The sequence below is a fragment of the Poromitra crassiceps genome (assembly GCF_964638095.1).
Source record: "Poromitra crassiceps genome assembly, chromosome: 1".
NCBI classification, from domain to species: domain Eukaryota; kingdom Metazoa; phylum Chordata; class Actinopteri; order Beryciformes; family Melamphaidae; genus Poromitra; species Poromitra crassiceps.
Genome location: NC_139623.1, coordinates 98,150,358 through 98,172,964, shown reverse-complemented (window position 1 = coordinate 98,172,964; position 22,607 = coordinate 98,150,358). Strand labels below are relative to the sequence as shown.

General features: G+C 42.5%; 1 protein-coding gene across 2 annotated transcripts; it reads left to right on the top strand.

The window, feature by feature from the left end:
- The first annotated feature begins 1,808 nt into the window (after positions 1–1,808).
- Positions 1,809–20,617, top strand: LOC310773536 (calpain-5-like). Of its 2 annotated transcripts, none has more exons than XM_083633433.1 (13): positions 1,809–1,992; positions 6,447–6,635; positions 8,598–8,729; positions 10,859–11,067; positions 11,547–11,739; positions 11,833–12,023; positions 12,394–12,471; positions 12,583–12,778; positions 12,876–12,998; positions 16,923–17,125; positions 17,631–17,752; positions 17,847–17,983; positions 19,630–20,617. In XM_083633433.1, the coding sequence occupies exons 2-13, from the start codon at positions 6,471–6,473 to the stop codon at positions 19,810–19,812; spliced, it is 1,932 nt and encodes a 643-aa protein (XP_083489559.1). In that variant the 5' UTR covers positions 1,809–1,992; positions 6,447–6,470; the 3' UTR covers positions 19,813–20,617. The 2 variants fall into 2 exon arrangements, with proteins under 2 accessions (XP_083489559.1, XP_083489560.1); XM_083633434.1 differs by lacking the exon at positions 1,809–1,992 and adding an exon at positions 3,541–3,617.
- The last annotated feature ends 1,990 nt before the right edge of the window (positions 20,618–22,607 follow it).

The following is a 22,607-nucleotide window of genomic DNA, read 5'->3' as shown; positions in this document are numbered from 1 at the left end:
TTTATGAGTTTTGAAGCTTTTACATGCCGTTAAACGGGCGGCTAGCTAGCAAACGGCTAAATAAGACTACACTGCTGAGTCAATGTGGATATATACGTCAATAACGTCACCACTTCAAAGGGCGAACACGGAAATTCTCTTTCCCTCACCTGGTTCAGCCCCGTTCAGCCCGAGGTAATCAGTGCACACATCAACAACAGTCCAGGTTGAGTGCTGACGTGACGTGAAGCCTATGCGACAGTGTGTAGTTCAGGATTAGTTTAGCTCGAGCATTTTACTTCTAGGGCTCGCATTTACGCTACAAAAGTCATGAAAGTGGTCCTCATGTGTGAAGATTATCCCGCTGAACCTTGGTTCGCGTTTGATTAAACTTGCGTTGCCCACAGACATTATTTGAAGCATATCGCCAAAAACCCATTCAAAAATCCCATAGACAGAAACAGTGTAGAACCAGGAAGTTCGGGACTTCCGCATTCAGCCTACAAAAATACGTCATCCCTGGACCTCTCTATAATATCGTCAGTGGCAAGTGCTGACACTGAGGAAGGCCCGAACCAGGCCGAAACTGTTTGTCTTTATGTCGTCTCAATAAATGTCCGCCACGGGAGCTATCTAAAAAATTGTTTTGCGAGCCCTTTTTACCAGTCACACACAGCAGTTGCGACATCATCGTCACTGATGACATCACTGATGATGTCACAATGCTCTGACATCACTGATGATGTCGCAATTTCTGACATCACTGATGACATCATCACTGGGACTTTGTGTGTGTGTGTGTGTGTGTGTGTGAATTTATGACATCACTGATGATGTCATCAGTGGGACTGATCATCAGTGGGTTAAGGACATCACTAATGATGCCATCAGTGGTTTATAACATCACTGATTATGACATCAGTGGTTTATGACATCACTGATGATGTCATCAGTGGGACTGATCATCAGTGGGTTAAGGACATCACTAATGATGCCATCAGTGGTTTATAACATCACTGATTATGTCATCAGTGGTTTATGACATCACTGATGATGTCATCAGTGGTTTATGACATCACTGATGATGTCACAGTGGGCTTACCCACTTCTCCAGGCACCACTACACCACTGAATGAATCAGTTTGATAATGTAAAGTATGTTAAGACTTTCTCAGTATATTTGGTCAATAATTCTTTGTACATGATTATAAGCCAGGTTCACGCGAGGGGGCATTTCCTAGCCATCAGTCACTACAGGCATAGCCTGTGACGTCATGTTGAAGGCTGGGTTTACCCAGGGTAGGCATTTCCCACTTGTTTCTGATGACGTGTTGATTGTATCTGAAACCTTAGATTTGTATATTCTCATATAGCCTATACTGCTAATCCCACTCATTTGTTTGTATTTAGGCTGTCAGTTTAACTCCTGCATGCTTTTACCATATTACTGTTGGCTTACCAAGAGCATTCTTTGTTAATCAACTGGCCCTTTGGTCCTCAAAGCTGGAAGCATCCAAACAAGATATCAAGTGAAGGAGTCAAAAGTTGATCCCAGACTCCAGAGCTCCTACAGTACCAAGCCATCTCACTCCCAAAGTTGACTAACGAAGATAATACTTTGCTGTTGTTGAATGACTTTAAATCTCACTGACTTCTTGCTAACTGGAGGCTCTGTTCGATGTGAAATCACAGACAGGACAAGTTTGTACTTGTTTTACCTGTGAGCTGCAGAGTGGTGGGAGTGAAGGAGCTCAGTTTCAGTCTCCCCCTTCCCTCCAGTGTTGTAAATGCTGAGATACTTGTCAGACCAGTTCTCAGGCTGCGTTTGTGTCTGGTGGAGCCCTAGTCCCAGAAAAGAAGAAAGACCACTGGATTTGGTGCTACAGATTATTGTCATATGGAGGGGACATTATGACAGAAATGTTTGGTTGATATTAGCACACCTCTCAAGAGCTCAGCAGGACAGTGAATAACTGTGATCTCAACGCTGCAAGGACTAGAAGGCCACCTCACGTGAGTACTGCTTTTAAGGTTTTAAATGCAAGCTTAGATTTTGTTTCATCATGGCAGTTTTGGTATTTTTGGATATTTAAGATCCATAGCTTCATGGAATTAATATGTTTTAGTGTATACACCCTGTGAGGTTTTAAATTTATTAAATAGGCTACCATATTATCAAAACTTTCTACTACTGGTAACACTTTACAATAAGGGTCACTAAGTCATTAATAAGCACTAGTGCAATTACCCATGGGGCTATAATAGCCTTATAGCCTTAGACTGATAACATCACTGATGACTCATCACTCATCACTGCAATGATCACTCATGTCATACTCATGGAATTAATGATGACATCATAATGATGTGTGTACTGATACTGACAGACACTCCTGGAATTATTAGACGTAGACTGATGACATCACAGTTGGCACTTGTGCACAGACACTGACATACTGACATACAGACACTGCTGGAATTGCGCAGACATACTGACACAGACACTTACGCAGACATACAGACACACAGACTGCTGGAATTATTAGATAGATTAGTTAATGCTTACTAAGCATGAATGAAGGACCCCCTCGAAAACGAGATGGTTAATCTCAAGGGGTTTATCCTTCTAATAAATTGTAAATTGTAAATATGACATTCTTGCCTTATGTCAAACACCTTCACCCTTTTTAACTGTGACACTTAGATATTTTTTTAAACCATACATTGGGGAAGCTCACAGATACCTTTTTGGACATCCTACTATAGTTGATTCTGCATCATTTGCCAATTAAAAAATATCAGTAATTACAAAACCGCCAGTAATTGTAATACCTTTAGTAGATGAAATATTGCTATGGGAGGTTGATATCTGTAGTCTTTTCTGATTTTGCTGTGATCACACGGAAAGAGAATGAAGCCTCACAAAAAGCCTTCATGTACCAACATGCATATAGGAAACCTCTAGATAGAATGTGAACTATTGTTACCTTCACACATATACATAGGCCTACTATACATACTAAACCTATACAAAAGAAAACCTATACAATAGAAGACCAAATGTAATATAGCCTATATATATATATATTATTTAATTCTTCAAGATTGTTTTTCTCTAGCCTGGTAAACCAGCCCGTCACGTGAACTCACATTTAATTTGGTTGAGAACCAAATGAAATGTGAGTTCGCCCGTCACGTGAACTCACATTTAATTTGGTTGAGAACCAAATGAAATGTGAGTTCACGTGACGGGCTGGTTTACCAGGCTAGTTTTTCTCATTCGACTGAGGCAGAAACATTCACTTATTATTACAGATTTTACTGCACTTCACTGTAATCGACGACAATGAAAAAACAGTTCACATTCAGATGTGCTAACTGCAAATAACCAACCAAAAAGAACCTGCTTGAGCGCATTAATCTGGACCTCTCAAACAGATAGGCGTGACACTCAGTCACACATGCACTCTATGCCTGTACGCATGCGTGCACACCCTGGGCGTGGCTCTGGCCATGCACATGCATAAAGAGGTCAGTGTGTTGCTGCGTATGAGCGTGACACACAGGTAGGCTACACCTGGGAAGGCTTTCCTTATATAGCAGGAAGACAAGAGCGTCTCAGTACTGACAGAGGAGAGGTACAGTATGCATTGTTTCATTTTCTCTTAGGCTCTCCATTCTCCTCAAAGTTATCAGATGATTTCTCAAATATACCTTCATACTTTTATACCTTCTTTCTCAGAGTGTACTTGTGATTTTTGCCTCTCCAGTACCAGGCATTTCATTTTTGCTGCCTACTGGATTTTCTCCCCCCTCCCTACTCTCACACTCCAAATGTAGGTTATCTGCTCTACAATCAAAGACAATCACATTCATTTCTCTTGGATTATTTTTCACCTGACTGACTTTTAAAGAAATACAATACAATAATATACAAATATTTTGGGTTTCTTGGGTTTTATAGGAGGATTAACCCTACTTCCAGCACAAAAGTTAATCCATTTCCTTGTGCTGTTGTGCTGTTCTTGGCACAACACAAAATGTCAGATCATATTCAGTACAATTATCCAAACACAAGTGTGTAGGGTTAAAAACATCAGCCTCATACTGGCTGTGTTGTTCAGCGCTACTAGTCTCATAAATACTTATTTTACATGGGAAATCCACCCTAAAGCAGAATTCACGTTATTCCTACTGTATATGACTTTGGACAGTTTTTAGGTCAAGATTTGTTTACAAGAACATGGCATTTTATTTTATTTAAATTTTTTGAAGGAAAGACACAAACTTATTCTTGTTGTATTATTCTCATCAAGTTACATCCATTTCAACTACTTTTCTTGTAGCCTACTCAATGTTGTATTCTACAATAATGAGAAAAAGCCAGCACTCCAAATGTCCTTTCACAGGTTTTAATAGTTCCTCAAAACTGGGCAGCAGCAACAACCAATGATTCAGCCAAAGACCTTCCTCAACGTTTCAGCCAAAGGCCTTCCTCAACGTTTCAGCCAAAGACCTTCCTCAACGTTTCAGCCAAAGACCTTCCTCAACGTTTCAGCCAAAGACCTTCCTCAACGTTTCAGCCAAAGGCCTTCCTCAACGTTTCAGCCAAAGACCTTCCTCAACGTTTCAGCCAAAGGCCTTCCTCAACGTTTCAGCCAAAGACCTTCCTCAACGTTTCAGCCAAAGACCTTCCTCAACGTTTCAGCCAAAGGCCTTCCTCAACGTTTCAGCCAAAGACCTTCCTCAACGTTTCAGCCAAAGGCCTTCCTCAACGTTTCAGCCAAAGACCTTCCTCAACGTTTCAGCCAAAGGCCTTCCTCAACGTTTCAGCCAAAGGCCTTCCTCAACGTTTCAGCCAAAGGCCTTTGCTGCTGCCCGGTTTTGCCCGGTTTTGAGGAACTATTCAAACCTGTGAAAGGAGATTTGGAGTGCTGGCTTTTTCTCACTACTGAACTCTTTGCTTGCCCTGCACCCAGTGAGTTTTTAATGTTTATGTTTATGTTTATTTGCACACAAATACATAACAATACAGAAATCATTTTAAAAAAATTGCTTATTGTGCAGGAGAGGTTGGAAGCCAAAAATGGCTTATAAAGGTACCTCCCCCATATCAAATTCAACAGATATATTTAAAAAAGGAAAACAAATAAAAAGAAAGAACAAAAGAAAGAACAGAAAAAATATTACATCTATTTTGAGTGTGCTCGCTACCGGTGAGTTTCTATTGTATTCTACAATAACACTATTACTACTATGCTATCACTACTTTATTTAATCCCCAATAAACCATTAACATTTTTAGCTACCAATCTTGGTTGTCCAAGAAAATGTTGGAAATCACCAGGTACATTCTTGCAAAAAATCCTAAGGTCATTTATTTCTCAAATGTTTTTTGGCTTGTTTACCATGTTCACTTGACAAAATATGATGATCCTATGAGGGAAATAAAGGCTTCATGGGTAAGAGACGTTTCCCTTCAGACTGCCACAGCACTGCACGCTTTTATGAGCAAGTTCACAGCTGCGTAACAAGTTACGCCTACTCTGGTCAGATATATCATTAAGACAATTCTTCTCTCTGTCTGTGAGCTGTTTCAATACAAATCAAAGCTGTTTTGCACATTATACACCCAATACCTCACCACAGGCCAATACAAACACAGTTGACTCATCTGTAAACCTAGAGACTGTCCAGTGGGAGTTCGGGTCACAGTTGACTCATCTGTAAACCTAGAGACTGTCCAGTGGGAGTTATGGTCACAGTTGACTCATCTGTAAACCTAGACTGTCCAGTGGGAGTTCGGGTCACAGTTGACTCATCTGTAAACCTAGACTATCCAGTGAGAGTTATGGTCACAGTTGACTCATCTGTAAACCTAGACTGTCCAGTGGGAGTTAGGGTCACAGTTGACTCATCTGTAAACCTAGACTATCCAGTGAGAGTTAGGGTCACAGTTGACTCATCTGTAAACCTAGACTGTCCAGTGGGAGTTAGGTTCACAGGGCCTAGACTGTCCAGTGGGAGTTAGGGTCACAGGGCCTAGACTGTCCAGTAGGAGTTAGGGTCACAGGGCCTAGACTGTCCAGTAGGAGTTAGGGTCACAGTAAACCTAGACTGTCCAGTGGGAGTTAGACTGTCCAGTGGGAGTTAGGGTCACAGTAAACCTAGACTGTCCAGTGGGAGTTAGACTGTCCAGTGGGAGTTAGGGTCACAGGGCCTAGACTGTCCAGTGGGAGTTAGACTGTCCAGTGGGAGTTAGGGTCACAGGGCCATCCCCTGCTGATCTGGGAACGTTTCCCCCTCAGAGTTGTGCCGGGATTTATAGGGTGTATTTCTGCATGCTGTGTTGTAGTCCAGAAATGTTCATGGTCAGGGTTAGGGTCAGACTGATATATCCTGTACAGATAGAATCTTACAAAACAGTATAAAATGACTAAAGTCTGCTGTCTGTGATCACTCTGTAGCCGTGAGGCTTCAGCATCAGGACCATGTTCTCCATTGCCGTTCCACACAAAAACCAGCACTACGCTGACCTGAAGGCAGAATGCATCAAGGACAAGAAACTCTTTGAGGATCCTGAGTTCCCCGCCACCGATGCATCACTGTTCTACAGCAAACCACCTCCTGGTAGGGTGGAGTGGAAACGGCCTGGGGTGAGTTGTCGCGCGGACACATGCAGAAAATAAAGCTTCACTAATAGCACACTTTGTCAAAGAGAAACATATCAATATAAAGCATATCTCCGGAGGACAGAACAATCTTCAGGTCCAGGTCTTCCTTAGGCAGAGCAAGAGGACTGAACACTCACACCTAAGTGTACAGTATAGCCTACAGGACAAGAACAGGTCTAAGTGTACAGTATAGCCTACAGGACAAGAACAGGTCTAAGTGTACAGTATAGCCTACAGGACAAGAACAGGTCTAAGTGTACAGTATAGCCTACAGGACAAGAACAGGTCTAAGTGTACAGTATAGCCTACAGGACAAGAACAGGTCTAAGTGTACAGTATAGCCTACAGGACAAGAACAGGTCTAAGTGTACAGTATAGCCTACAGGACAAGAACAGGTCTAAGTGTACAGTATAGCCTACAGGACAAGAACAGGTCTAAGTGTACAGTATAGCCTACAGGACAAGAACATGTCTAAGTGTACAGTATAGCCTACAGGACAAGAACAGGTCTAAGTGTACAGTATAGCCTACAGGACAAGAACAGGTCTAAGTGTACAGTATAGCCTACAGGACAAGAACATGTCTAAGTGTACAGTATAGCCTACAGGACAAGAACAGCTCATGTGAGGGAATAAAGCATCAAGTATATAGCAGAACACCACGTCAGACTTCTCGTCTCATTTCAGAAACAAACATGGAAGACGGAGCCGGGTCTCTCATTATTTTCTGACCCCATTAGCCCTCCCACCCTAGCCCACCCCCACTTTCAGTAATAGACATTGAAGTCCCACCAATGGGATTTGGGAGAGTTGATCTATAAATCATTGTGATAAAGAGGTATTTCCTTTTAAGGTCACTTTTTTACCTTCTAGGTCATGTACCTCTTGGCAACGACTGTCTAGAAATTGCCATGGAATTGTGAAAACAGTTTTGTGCTCCCGATGTCCTGTATAGATACTTCATGGCTTAATGAGGCTGGAGATAAGAATAAATACCTAAAGCAGGTGCTCACTTCGTTCTCAGAAAACAAACAAAACTGGACTCGCTTTCCTTATTCTAACCAAAATATTCATACGCAACGTTTGATTCTACTGAGGTGTCCAGGTTCAATTCTCGGCAGCGGTACTTCCGGCTTGGTCAGACGTTCCTACAGACACAATTGGCCGTGTCTGCGGGTGGGAAGCCGGTGGGGTATGTGTGCTGGTCGCGTGCTGCACTAGCACCTCCTCTGGTCGGTTGGTCGGGGTGCCTGTTCGGGGGGGGGGGGGACTGGGGGGAATAGCGTGATCCTCCCACGTGCCACATCCTGCTGGTGAACCTACTTGCTGTCAGGTGAAAAGAAGTGGCTGGCGACTGCACATGTATCGGAGGAAGGATGTGCTAGTCTACGGCTCTTCCCAGATCGGCAGAGGGGGTGGGATAGCCGGAGGAATTGGCCAAGTACAATTGGGGCGAAAGTGGGATGAAAATTCTGGGGGGCTTAATAACTTATGAACATCAATGTCAAAATAAACACACCAACACAATTATCAATGAATTAATGAAATAAAGTAGTCTGACACTGACTCTCTTTACACCTGACAAACACAGAACATATCATTTTGGAAGGCTACTCAAACTTATTCAGTGATTTGATGTGAAATGATCATGAATGCCATCTTGTAGGGTGCACGGTTATAGGAACAATTACATTACAAAAGCCATAGCCACTGCATTATGAAGTTGTAGAGTATCTGTCAAGCATCTAAGCCCAAACTCATTTTTATTTGACAGTTTTACAGGTCTAGCACTAAAACGTGTATGGGAATCATTTTTGATACATTTACTGTACAGAGAAATCTCCTGGGAATTTCCAGGTTCTTTCCAAGGAATATGCCAGCTGGAACGTTAAGTGTAAAGTCTTTACTGGGAATTATATCAAGCAGATGAACTTTTGTGTTCCAGGACATCAGCAGTGAGCCCCATCTGTTTGTGGAAGGCATCAGCTCCCATGACCTGAACCAGGGAGTGGTGGGTAACTGCTGGTTTGTGGCAGCTTGCTCCTGTCTGGCTTTGAAACCGCACCTCTGGAAGAAGGTGAGCTCAACTGGTTCCTTCAGTCAAATCAATTCAAGTTTATTTTTTATAGCCCTTCACCACAAAGCATGTCTCAAAGGACTTTACAGAGAACAGGCCTACCTAGATCGAACCGATCAACAATCAACCACAAAACAAAATACACTATGCAACAGAATAAAACGAAAGGAAACGATGAAGGAAAAACATCCAAGAAAAACCTTATTTAGGGGGAAACAATTTAGTGAGTGAGTGTGAGAGTGTGTGTGTGTGTGTGTGTGTGTGTGTGTGTGTGTGTGTGTGTGTGTGTGTGTGTGTGTGTGTGTGTGTGTGTGTGTGTGTGTGTGACAAAGTGTAGGTATACAGTATAGACAACCAAATTCGAATGCTTACTTATGATAAGGAGAAAAACCCAAGGTAGCACTGAGGTACTGTAACAGAGAAACAATGTGTGGAATGTGAGGAATTTGCCTGACAGCATACCTGGTGGCACCTGAATTTGCAGGTCAAAGCAGAACACACCTGAGGGGGTTTTACTTGTGCTGAAAAGAAACACCCCTCTTTTTTTTTTGCAAGTTTATCTTATCGCTTTACACAAAGAAAACAGACACTTTCCACTCATACTGCCTTTACTTGGTAGAAAAAGGCTGTCAGCTCTGTCTCGACTGTCATGTCGCACCATTTAGTTTGCTTGTAGATCATCAGTATATAAATGGGAACTGGGGCTCTGTCTGTTTCTCTGTCCCACTGTGATTGTCCCACTGTGATGTCATAAATCGGTAACCCTTCCTTTTACAGTCCGGTAATTACCAGGTATTTACCCGGTAACTACCAGGTAATTCTGGTAGTTACCTGGTAAATTACCTGATACTAGATATTTTTCTGAAAACTACCAGGTATTTACTTGGTAATTACCTGGTATTTACCCAGTAATTATAGATTACAGATTGTAAATCTCCACTATCACCCATCAATTTGTCTAAATGTGACCGTGTTAGTGTGACAATAACTCAGATATTTACAAGGTAATTATTACCAGGTATATATACTCGACAATGGACAGGTATTTACCCGGTAACTACCAGGTATTATTTAACTGGTAATTAGAAGTATCTCCTGGGTAATAACCTGGTAATTACCAGGTAAATACCTGGTAATGACTAGATATTTTCTTGACAACTACCAGGGACCGGACTGTAAAAGGAAGGGTTACCCATAAATCCTACTGTGACATAATCCGTGATGTCATAAAACCCACTGTGACATCATCAGTCATGTCATAAATCCCAGTGATGTCATAAATCCCACTGTGACATCATCAGTTATGTCATAAATCCCACTGTGACATAATCAGTGATGTCATAACTCCCACTGTGACATCATCAGTGATGTCATAAATCCCACTGATGAAATCCCACTGTGACATTATCAGTGATGTCATAAATCTGGTCTCATTGGCCACACAGCAGCCGAGCTGTGCAGCGGCCGAGCTGCGAACGCGAGCTGCAGGACGGGCTCGCCCAGGAATCGCGCGCGCGTAGCTAGTTGAATAAATTTGCAGCATTATCTTAAAGGAACACTCCGCCCATTTTCAACCAGCTTTGTATCATTAGAAGATCAGTAGTATATCAGAAAACTGTAAACTGTTTTGAAGTCTGTCATTTAATTTGACAGTTATTGAGTGTTAAACTCAAATTAATAACTCATTAACTCAAATCAACTCTCAATAACTGTCAAACTATTCATCATTCATCTAGTTTGACAGTTATTGAGAGTTGATTTGAGTTAATGAGTTATTAATTTGAGTTAGTGTGGATCAGTGATGTCACTGGTCCACACTTTAACACTCAATAACTGTCAAATTAAATGACAGACTTCAAAACAGTTTACAGTTTTCTGATATACTACTGATGTTCTAATGATACAAAGCTGGTTGAAAATGGGCAGAGTGTTCCTTTAATAGTTTTGTTGGATAGTTTTACTGTATGTCTAGTTGATACAGTTACAGTTAGGACTTGCCATGCCATTTATGTGATCACTGTCTGTGTGACCTCTTCAAAGATCACTGTAGAATAGAAATGATTAATTGATCGTGTGTGTGTGTGTGTGTGTGTGTGTGTGTGTGTGTGTGTGTGTGTGTGTGTTTCTAGGTAATTCCTGACTCGAGCGAGCAGGAGTGGGACTCCAAGCACCCTGAACACTACGCTGGGATCTTCCACTTCCAGTTCTGGGTGTTTGGGGAATGGGTGGACGTGGTGGTGGACGACCGGCTGCCCACCATCAACGGAGAACTCATCTATTGCCACTCGAAGCTCAACAACGAATTCTGGAGTGCTCTGCTAGAGAAGGCCTATGCCAAGTAAGTAAACTGCACACTTGTAACACCTAAACCAGGCTGGCTGTATATATAATCTAACACAGTGGATCTCAAACTTTTCGCGTTCAAGACCCCTAAACTGGCACAAATTAGACCACAGACCCCCATTCGATAAGATTTTATCCCAGGGTCCCACTGTGTTATATTTGAAATTTTGACCCTAGAGAGACTGAATGGTCTGAAGGTCTTCTTAACCCCAAGTGCACCGCGCCCAGGTGCACCCAATCAGCCTAACGACCCCAATACCAGGTTCCTGCAAGCCAGGAGAGTGGGAGGGTCGTCTCACTTTTTTTTATTACACAAAGTGTATGAAACCCATGACCAAATACATTCTGTCGTGCTACTTATGGTTGGAATTCTAGTGAAAATAAATCATTACCTTTTTTGCTGGGGACCCCTGGGGGTCCCTAGACCCCACTTTGAGAAGCACTGATTAACATAACCTGTGATTCTGTCTCTAGGCTTTCTGGCTGCTATGAGTCTTTGGATGGAGGAAACACCGGGGATGCTGTGGTGGATTTCAGTGGAGCCGTGGCAGAGCCCATCAACCTGGAAGAAGAGGCTTTCTACAAGGACCAGAAAAAAGAAGAGCAGCTCTTTGAAGACTTGTTAAAAGTCTGGGACCGCGGAGGAATCATCAGCTCCTCCATTAAGGTGTGTTCACTTCCTGAATGTGTAGCCTCTTTGTGCCTACAGTATACTACGCCAGAGACATTTGGACATGCTTCAATTTGATCTTCTCATCAGGCGTCACTGACTGAAATAGAGCTGAAGATGGCGAACGGCCTCGTGAAAGGTCACGCGTACTCAGTGACCGCAGTGAAGAAGGTGCGCTTGGGTCATGGACTGCTGTCCTACTTCAAGAACGAAACCATCCCTCTGATTCGGATGAGGAACCCCTGGGGCAAGACGGAATGGAATGGAGCCTGGAGTGACAGGTGAGGAGCACAAGTTATTGGCTATGTTTCTCTCCTCTAAAACGGTTCACTCTCAACTGCAGCTTATGTCGACAAAACACGAGTCCTTAATTCATCTTCATTTGCTGTACTTGGTATTTTCCTCCCCTCTGTATAATTTTTATTTCATATTTTGTGTAAATTGTATACTGTATTACAAAGTTAATATAATAAAGTTCAATATTCCATAAGCAGTAATTGTATTCCACTTTCGATACATTCATATCTTTAGACACTTTTTAAATAGCCTATTCATTTCAGCCTGTAAAAAGAAAAGAAAAAAGAAAAACAGCAGATGACGACAAAAGGAATTTCAAGTAAAACTAAATAAATAGAATTCCCTCCATATCAGCTCTGAGGAATGGTCAAAGGTTGGCGACACAGAGAGGGGCAACCTGGGCATCACAGTGGAGGACGATGGAGAGTTCTGGTGAGTTACGAAATATTATATTATAATATATGAGAAAATCCAGTGGGTTTGTCCTCCTTCAGAGTGTAAAGACACCTGATCTTGTGCATGTACATGCATCTGCACCCACAGGATGTCCTTCACAGACTGGTGCAAGAACTTCACAGATGCCGATGTTTGCCGCCTCATCAACACTTCGATGATCAGCATCCACAAGACGTGGAATGAGGTTGTGCATTTTGGCAGCTGGACCAAACACGCCGAGCCTCTGTTCAACCGCTGCGGTGGCTGTGCTAACAACAAGCAGACATTCCTGCAGAACCCACAGGTGAGGGTCCCACCTATCCAGGCTCCTTATGGACGCATCTGTCAAAACCACTTTCCTGATGCAGATCTATTTTGCTCCTTTTCAACGTCTTTTGCAGTACCTGTTTGACGTGACGAAGGAGGTGGACGAGGTTCTGATCTCCTTACAGCAGAGGGACATGAAGATCCACAGACAAATTGGTCAAGGAGAAAATCTCACCGTCGGCTTCAGCGTCTTCAAGGTATATAGAGTTTAATACTTTCAATCATACAATCATGATCATGCAGAGCCAATGAGGAATCAACAGCACATGCCTTATGAACCAGGGATAGAAGAGTTAGTGGTGAAATGTTCAATACAGGAATGGGTGTTCGTCTGGGCTGCGGACCTCAGGCCAAGGTCAGTTTATTTTTCGGGAGAAAGTTTAATTTCATAACATTTTTGGCTTCCCCTTTGGTCAAAGAATTTGGCTCCATTGCCGTTTTCTACTTGTTTGTTGAGCAAACAGCGAAGCAGTTGTTGTGTTCATAATAACAGGCAGACATTACTTAACATAACAAGTTTATCAGAACCCAAAAAGGACTGTTTCAGCAAGATGCTCAATCATAGATGATTAAACACAAATAATACACATACCTCAGCTAATTGGTTCAAGCTGAAAACAGCAGAACTGAACACAATTGGTGAGAAATTGTTTCTTCTAAACTCTCGGTTAGATGCAGACAGTTCAGCAGCATAGAAATATACAAATGCAGCCATTCTAGAAGTCTATGTTGTTGTTTTTTCCTGCTGCACTATTGCTGCACACGTAGCCTGTTAATCCCTATAAAGCCTATTTTTCAGCTCACCTGCCGAAAATGGCATGCCCAAACTGAATGGAGTATATCTCCACAACTACATTTTTTCTACACACAACACTACAGATAGCCAACACCTGTGAGATTGCTGTAGAATCAATTCAAAATGTACTGTATCAGAGTAAAATCAGTTAGAACATAGCAAAAAAAAGAAAAATCAAGGTCTGCCAAAAAAACAACACTATTTTGAATGAAAACCACCTGAAACTCATGGGTTGACAGCCGAATTCTTCTATGGAGCAGTAGAGTAATAGCTTATGAGTTCTTGTATCAAAGCAAATCCTTAGAAAGTGAACCAGAGCAATTGTACAGATGATTTACTACAGGTAGGTCCAGGCGGACCTGATTTTGGCAAATTGTGGGCACCCTGTGTGCCATTTGACTTTTCTATGGTAGAAGACTGAAAGACTTTTTTTTCTTCTCTCATTTACATATGACTATAGGTATTCAGTTAATATGCATTATGGTTTTGGTAACCCTCAAGCGTTACTCTATGTTTTTACTGCGTACAATGCATAAAGCAGCATTCTTCAATACGCACGCAAAGCCTGGTGTGTTACGCAGAGGGATATCTCGGGAACCCATTGATCGATTTGGATGATTGATATCTCTAATGAACCGTCAGAGCCAATAGAATCAAGGTGGAGTGGAATAATTTACGTCACACACTTTTCCAGGAAATGCCGTGGAGGCGAACACAAATATCGTATATTGTGTGAAGGCGACCCACTCATGTAAAACCCTCCTTATGGCTTTGTAAACACCATGACTGTAAAAAAAACGTTTCAAGATGATGAAGAGGCATTAGGAGTAGCAATTAGTAGCGTTTTTATGAAGTCAAACACAACTTTTGATCGGAAAACAGCAAAGGTAAGACATAATTTATAGTTTTATCTGTAAAAATTTAAAAACTTTTTTGCTGTTCTTTGACAGCCTACTGAGTGAGTTTTCATCTCTCAGTGACGAGCCTTACGCCGTTGGAAACAGCAAACTAAGCTTTCGAATGACCTCTTGTTTGTATGAGAAGGGTTCAGTCGCAAAGAAGAAATCTCCACATAAACGCAGGCATGCACCGTTTTGTGTTTTTTTGCTACATGCTCATATTGTTGCTTGGGTTTGGAATCATTTTTCGTTTGAGTACAAATGCTTGTTACAGTCTTGTAGCCACGTTTCTTCCCGGAAATTCAGTGTGCTCCATCCATGTCTCATTGGGTGCTTGCTAGGCTGCTCTAGAGTGTCATGATTATCACATTGTAAAGACAATGCTCTTTAAAACTGTAGTAAAAAAGAAGAAGACAAAACTACATTCTATCCCACATGCAGGGATAATGTCGCCACATTCAAATAAGGCCAATTGGCTCTTTAAAATCTGAAAAAAACCAGTCATGCATCTCAAGTAGTGTGATTTGCTTTGTCACCAGACCTGGCTCAACTCACACACACCCTGCTGTATACACACTTATATCACACTAGAGGGGTTCACTCAACCACATGCTGACAGAGGCACTGCCAAGTCCAGCTATAGACTATTTTCACTGCAGCCATTTTGTGTCTCAAGGCAGGGTAAACACAGGTGTAAGGCCTAAAGGACATTCTGGAGTGCTGGCCTTTTCTCCTTTTTACCTTTCTTGCACCTTGATTTACTTTATTTTGCTCGCTACTGCTGTTTTCTGGACACACACACACACACACACACACACACACACACACACACAGACGTACATTTTATTATATAAATAAATTAATATGTTTCCCTTGCTGAATCCTGTTTGGCCTTTTTCCATACAAAAAGCTGGCCTCGCACAGCTCTTGGCGGGGCGGCTGCCCGGCCGCTCTGCACGGCTGGCCGTTGTGTTTCTATAACAGGGCTGAAGGTGTCTTTAATGACACGGCCATGAGGAGTGACGGCAACTGTGCACGCACCATATTGAACTGCAGTGGGTTTCAGACATCATAGGCTCTTTTCACAGCAACCTTTTGAGGCGGTAAAGCAGGAAGTAACGCAGGTGTACCGTGTAACCAATAACATTAACAAGCGCCCTGGCACTGGAACACCTAAAGGGAATGGGACCATCATTAATGGTATTGGTTACACCTGCTTTACTTGCTGCTTTACCACCTCCAAACGGTTGCTGTGAAATGGGTCCATACCCTCTCCCCTGGAACATGCAAGTGGTGTATTGTGTGTGTTACCCTGCTTCAGTTAGTTGACAGACTCCGCACACTGTATCCAGTTTGTCAACTGTCCCAGTCATAATCACAAAAGTGTCAGTTGTTCAGCAGCCCCACAGCCTGCTGTAACGAATCACCAATTATGAACCTGACATCCAAGAATACTAAACTGCAGTCAGAAATGTAGCCTATGTCGTCGCTATGGGGTGCCAGCAAGTCAATGATGGCCTGGAGTGTGAAATAAATAAATCAATCAATCAATAATTGTTAATGAGGATGTAGCATTCATGAAGGAGACAAGGAAACAGGTGCAGCAATAAACTAAAAAGGATATGCCTCAAAGAAGGTCAATTAGGCCAATATATAAAATGTGCTCTAATGTGGGACATTTCTGTCTCATTCAGTTCAAACAAGCAGCCGGCATGGGATCTCTCCACTGAGTTAGACGCTCTCCAATTTATTGAACTATTGAATGATTGTGTTCTACAGAAGAGGCTGAATATAAACACACAAAGGTCCAACACAAGCTCTTTGCTCTTCTTACACGCCATCCATCTTGCCCTATGCTTATAATAAATCCAGATTTTGTTCACTTTTCTGCCAGCAGGAGGCGGAAGAATCACAGCCACCCAGAAATGCGGAACCCTGCGGCAGTATGAGTTGTGCCAAACAAACGTTAATATCTCAAAAACTATACATCACATCGCTTATATTTTGGGATATAATTCTGAGTGAGAGCAGAATTAGCTCAAGAGTTTGATGTATAATATATGCATGTCGTGTTAAAGTTGTGTGAACTGTCGCAGTTTTTTAAATATAAACGGGGTCAGCCGGCTAGAGTCAGACGCTCAAACTCAGGCTCCATAGGGTCCCATTGCCGTTTCCACCCAGTGACGCGGTTTGTTTACCAAAATGCTGCTCGGCTGATCCCTGGTATTTCAGATACTACTAAACCTATTCAAATGTGCACCACACCACACAGTAGATACATTACTACTGTTATACAGGTAGTCTCACTCCAAATTGTATACTGTAGCTGACGATATAAAGTCTTTTGGCTTTGGGAGAGTGTTTCTGAAATTGCGTGTTGTTCCCTTTTAACGTGAGAATAAAGTCTACATTGTTTTCTTTTCGAGGTGGAGCTGAACAGAAAGTATCGCATGCACGACATCCTGACCCAGGAGACTGTGGCGACGTCTGCATACATCAACGCCCGCACAGTGTTCAAGAGATGCATGCTCCCCCAGGGTCGCTACATCGTCATCCCCACCACCTTCAAGCCTGAGACCCTGGGCGAGTTCATGACCCGTGTTTTCACTGACGTGGACTCAGGCTGCAGGTACAGTATGATAGTCTGTTCACTTCTCTGATGAACAGGGTATTGTTGAGCTAATTTGATCAGAATCCGTGTATGAATGGTCTAAAGTCTGGAGAAACACCTCAAGGAAAACCTTAGTCATAGGGTAGCAAGAGTGCAATACACGGCTGTGCATTTACTGCTGAAATTGTAATACTTAATCCTGGAAAGTAGCCTATAAAAGCATTGGAGCAAGGAGGCCACAAGGTTACTTTCACCCAGAGTGGTTGTTGTGATGCTGTGTTCACATCAAATCACTTTTAAAATAGTCTCCTTCTCCTTCTATTCCTATTCTTGGCCACATATTTCTGACATTCTTGTTGGCAGACCTCGACTCAATACCTAATCATGTTTGCTTACACGCATGTCAGCCAAGCCAGCTAGTCCGACTACAGCTTGGAGTCTGTGAAGCAGAGGCGTTGCATGACTTCCTCTGTGCTCTGTCTCACTGCTATCTGTTGCTGTTGCTCCCTCACCCTGTGTACAGGGACCTGACAGAGGATAAGCCCAAGGTTCGCTGCTGGAGTTCCTTCCTTGGCTTCCCACAAGCTGTGACTCACATCTACGTCCATGGAGCTGAAGGGCTGCAGAACCAGGACAACAGTGGAGGTTGAAGACTTCACTCCAAACATAGCCTACTAACTCATTTGCTAAATATTTTATCATAACATAACTTCATGTATGCTTCCCTCCATGTCTGCAGGTGGAGACCCCTATGTGATCATAACTTGTGAAGGCCACTCAGTGCGATCGGCCGTCCAGAGTGACACTCTGGAGCCTGAGTTTGCAGCCAGAGCCATTTTCTACAGGAAAAAGCCGAGGAAGCCCTTAACTGTGGAGGTAAGAAGGCCAGTTTGTCTGCAATTTTATACAAATGGGTATTTGACAACAACTAAAGAAATATAATGCAAAGCATAAAATAATCAATTAAAAAACGTTTTTATAAAAGTAGGTAATGTTTGAGTGTTGTTATTGTGATAGTAGTAAGTTAAATGATGTTGCAATCCATTCTGAAGAATCATGGAATTGATTGTAGACTGATAAGCAAGCTGTACAATCAAATGAGGCATGGCATCATAGTGACATAAAAAAATTAAGAAATGAAGGAACTCTTTAGTGTACTGTACATGAACTGAAAACACTCTGAACTGGACAATCTGAGTACTCCAACAACATTTAAAGGAGACAGCCTCTATCAATGGCCTCTATCAAGGAATTGGAACATCAAATCTCTGACACAGCTTATGGTGGTCGATCATTTGACATAATTAATAAAGACACATTTGGCTCCCATAACAAATTACAGGCCAGAAAATGAGTTTTGAAAGTGAGAAATCTCAGCACTTGGTGAAGTAACGGTTGAGCCATTGTATTGATCAACATCCCCATTAAAACCCTGCAGATATTAACACTTTAAAATAAGGGTCACTAAATTAATGGTTAGTTAATGCTTAATAAGCATTAATAAGCATTAGTTAATGCTTAATAAACATGAACTAAAGGCCTAAATATACTTAGCCGGCCGGCGCAGCTTGCGTGCGACTCCTCGAAAATGTGACTCGACGCAGCTGACGTGAACAGCGCGAGTATAATATAACTAATATTCCTAGGCTCGCCTGCTAGGCGGCCCCGCCCGCCTGCAGCTCGCCCAGATGGCCCTGCAGCTCGCATACGTAGCTCAGCCGCTGCGTGGCCTCGCCCTGGCTGCTCCTTGATGGCATGCTGGATCACATGTCCTCGAGCTGGCAACATTCAGCTGTCCATGGCTGAAGACGGGTCTGAAGGCAGACTCCCACTTCTTTTTTGTGACATCACTGATCACTGATGATGTCACAGTGGGATTTATCACATCACTGATGATGTCACAGTGGGATTTGTGACATCACTGATGATGTCACACATCAGTGGGATTTATGACATCACATTGGGACAGAGAAACAGACAGAGCCCCAGCTCCCATTTATATACTGATGATGATATACAGTAGATAACAGGAAAGAGTGAAAGGTTGAAAGCTATTACCAAGTACTGTATATGCACTACATTCTCTCCTTGGGCTAACTTCTAGTCATTGGAATCCTAGTGAAATCACACATACTCATTTAGCTGGGGAGTCCCCTGCGACCCCTCATCAAGCTGACTATATGGGTCTAGCTGCCACCGGCAAGGCTCCAAGTTGAGGCGGACGCAGAAGTATGTTTCAGCCTTAACCCTTAGTTCAATTATTTAACTCTAACCCTACCCTAACCTTCACTAACCCTAAACTATTAAATATTGTATAAATTAAAAACCTAGTTAACATCAACCCCATTAGTGATGATGATTACTATAACTGTTAATTAATGCTTATTAAGCATTAAGTAACCATTCATTTAGTGACCCTCATTGTAAAGTGTTATTTTATCCTATGTTTCATTAGATATCTTACTTGTTACCTTTCTAACTTCTAACAGCATTGTCTTCCCAATGTGTCCTGGCCTCCTTAGGTGTGGAACAGCAATGCGTTGAAGGACGAGTTCCTGGGTCAGGTGGTGCTGTCGGGTGCGGTGCAGGACACCACGGAGCCTCAGAAGCTGAAGCTGAGGAAGCGAGGCCGGCACATGGCTGATGAGATGCCTGGTTCTGTCAGCCTGAGGATCATCACCTCCACCCAGCTCACTGCCATGTGACCCACTCCAAATACAGCCACATCTGTACTGCACTATGTCCATATAATGCACCGGTACCACTATCAGCGCTGTGTTTGAATAAACTGCTTTTCCATTTTTATGCCATTTTATGACCATGTTTGTATGCAATTAAGAAAGCCACCATCAGATTGCCACCATTATTTGCACATTGGAGAATTATTCCCAAGGTTGAGAATTGAACACCATTAGACAGACTGAATGTCAATTCCTGGTATTTACTTTTTGATCGAATGTATCGTCTCCCACCGGGGGCGGGGGGGCTATGGGACGGACCTCATCCGTCCGTTTGTTAGTCACACTGTAATGTTGACTTTGTGCCGCTAGGGGGCGGCATTGACAATGGATGGGAGTGACCCAAGGGCGTAACTACATCACTGATTGGGGACAACATGTTTACGATTTGCTTGTTTTTGAATTAACATTAACCTTCTTTTTTTTTTTTACCATTGTGTAACTTATATTAACATTTATATTCTCCAAGATTCCTGTGAAGATATCATTCCTATTTTTTTGTTTGTTCTACTATACATGCTGTAAGTGATATGAGAGTTGTGCCTCATCTTACTCTTATCATGCATAATACTGTAATTTTATCATACCTATATAAGTGCCTTTATCCAGAAAAGCTATTACTGTATATGCGACAAAATGTTCAAATATTCTGTATTTCTAATGCATCTTCAAAACATAATGTAATTTTTCCTTTCTTCCATCGGTTTGTGTCATTATGTTTGCTTCTCATGATTGCAAGGATCATGCAAAACCCTGAATGGCAAAAAATAATTTAAAGGAGGACTTACCCCCTAGATATGTATTAGAACAGTGATTTGAAAATACCTATGGAAAAAACCAAGAAATGACATATGCTCTTGTCTATACTGGACTCTTTGGCTGTGTTGAAGTCCAGATTTTTTTTCGGAAATCGACGCCATTACAGTTTGCCTACTGCCTCAAAAATAATTTATTTGAGAGGGGCCATATCTGTATAAATATCAGCAACTAGCCAACGCTGGTGGCCTGTTTGGAAAGAGCTTTGCTCAAAATGGTTGAAAGTTATATCAATTTGGTAATTCAGTGGCGAACTAGAAATTTAATTATTTTTCTGCATGTAACTCTATGGAAACTACTCAAACTACGTTACGGGAGCAAAGTGACATGGGCTCGTTAACAGCAGCACACCCACAATAGGACAAACCTCTCGCTCTGGGGTAACACAATGCGAGATTTCTCCACGTAATTCCCTCGTCTAACTAGAGATAAACCGCGCAATGAAATCCGTTTTTAATTTGCGTTTTGGGGGTTTTCGTGATTCTTGATGAAATTTACAGCACCTATGATTTTTCCTCATAGGGCGCAGAGCAGGACAGAGCTCTTCTCCTCCTCGGAGCACACACACACAGACAGAGCCAGTTGCTCTGCTCTGCTGACTGAAAGCCCCCGCCTCTCACTGCTGCTGTGTGCAGTGTGCGCGCGCCCCGCGGGTGCATGAGCGAGCAGAGCAGACTCTCCCGTTTGACTGGCCGAGAGAAAGTGCTTCCAATGAAATGTCAGACTGTGCACAGAGAGCACTGGAGAAAGTGCTCCAGACAGCAAAACACACACACAGCGAGTCAACCCCCCCCCCCCCCCCGTTGCTTGTACACAGTGACGATATTACAGCAGCCGATGTGTTTAGACCAGCTTTGTCACGTTGTCACGTCGTAGTATAGCGTTATATTTTACATGTGCGCTAAACTGCGACGCTATTTGTTTGCGGAAATATCAGACTGCTCTCTGCTCTCAGAGCACAGAGAGCCCAGCTGCTGCTGCGCGCGGCCGCGCGCCCCCGGAGCTTGAGGCTCGTCCATGAGGTTACAGTACGACTCTCTCCTGCCCGCTCCCACCTGCCTGGGCTTGAGACAGTGCTTCCAACTCGGACTGATAATATAAACATCATCATTCGAGCTTATTCAGGTAAGATATTAATAAAGTAGTGACACATTCAGCGGGAAACTAACTATAATTAAGACATGTGCCAACTTTGACAACGTTTGGTTCAGTATTTTAAGAGCAAACTTCAATAAGAATAGGCTTGGAGTTCTGAGGAGCCGAAAGGGTACAGAGGGGGTAGGGGAGTAATTATCTTGAAATCCCATAGTCTTTGGGGGCACTGTGACGTCAGTGTGCCCCTAATCTCCCATTCATTTGAGAAAAAAAAAAAAGCAGTGTTCGACCCGTAGAGGGCGCTTATGCCAGTTATGCTGCTGAAAAATGATACAAATGGTAAAATGGCAACAGTTTGGTGTCAAATGTGGAAATTCTGACCAGAATTCTTCACACATCACCCCCAAAGTCATATATATTGGTTAAAAGCTGAAAAAAAGTGTTTTGGAGGTAAGTTCTCCTTTAAAGAAATTCATCCCAAGAGTCACGGTAGCGCCAGAAGTTTGGTTTCTTTCAATTTTTTTTATTTTATTTTGTTGTTTTACACTCAAGACACAGCCATGCACAATTCAAAGTTCAAAAAGTCTATTGCTTCAACCACAATTAAAAATAGTTTATCCAAAACCTCATTTCCCCCGTCACTCTTGTCCTTTTTCAAAGATGGGGGGGGGGGGGGGGGGCTGCTGAGGTATGCCAGATGGATCAGCAGTTTTACAAAGCTAGACAAGAGTAATAATAATTTAAAAAGATTTTTTTTCCCATCTTTGTTCCATTCTCTTGATACACATTAATAGAGGATTTTTCACGGCACATGTACAGGTTTACACATTCAGAAGAGAGGAATGTACAGG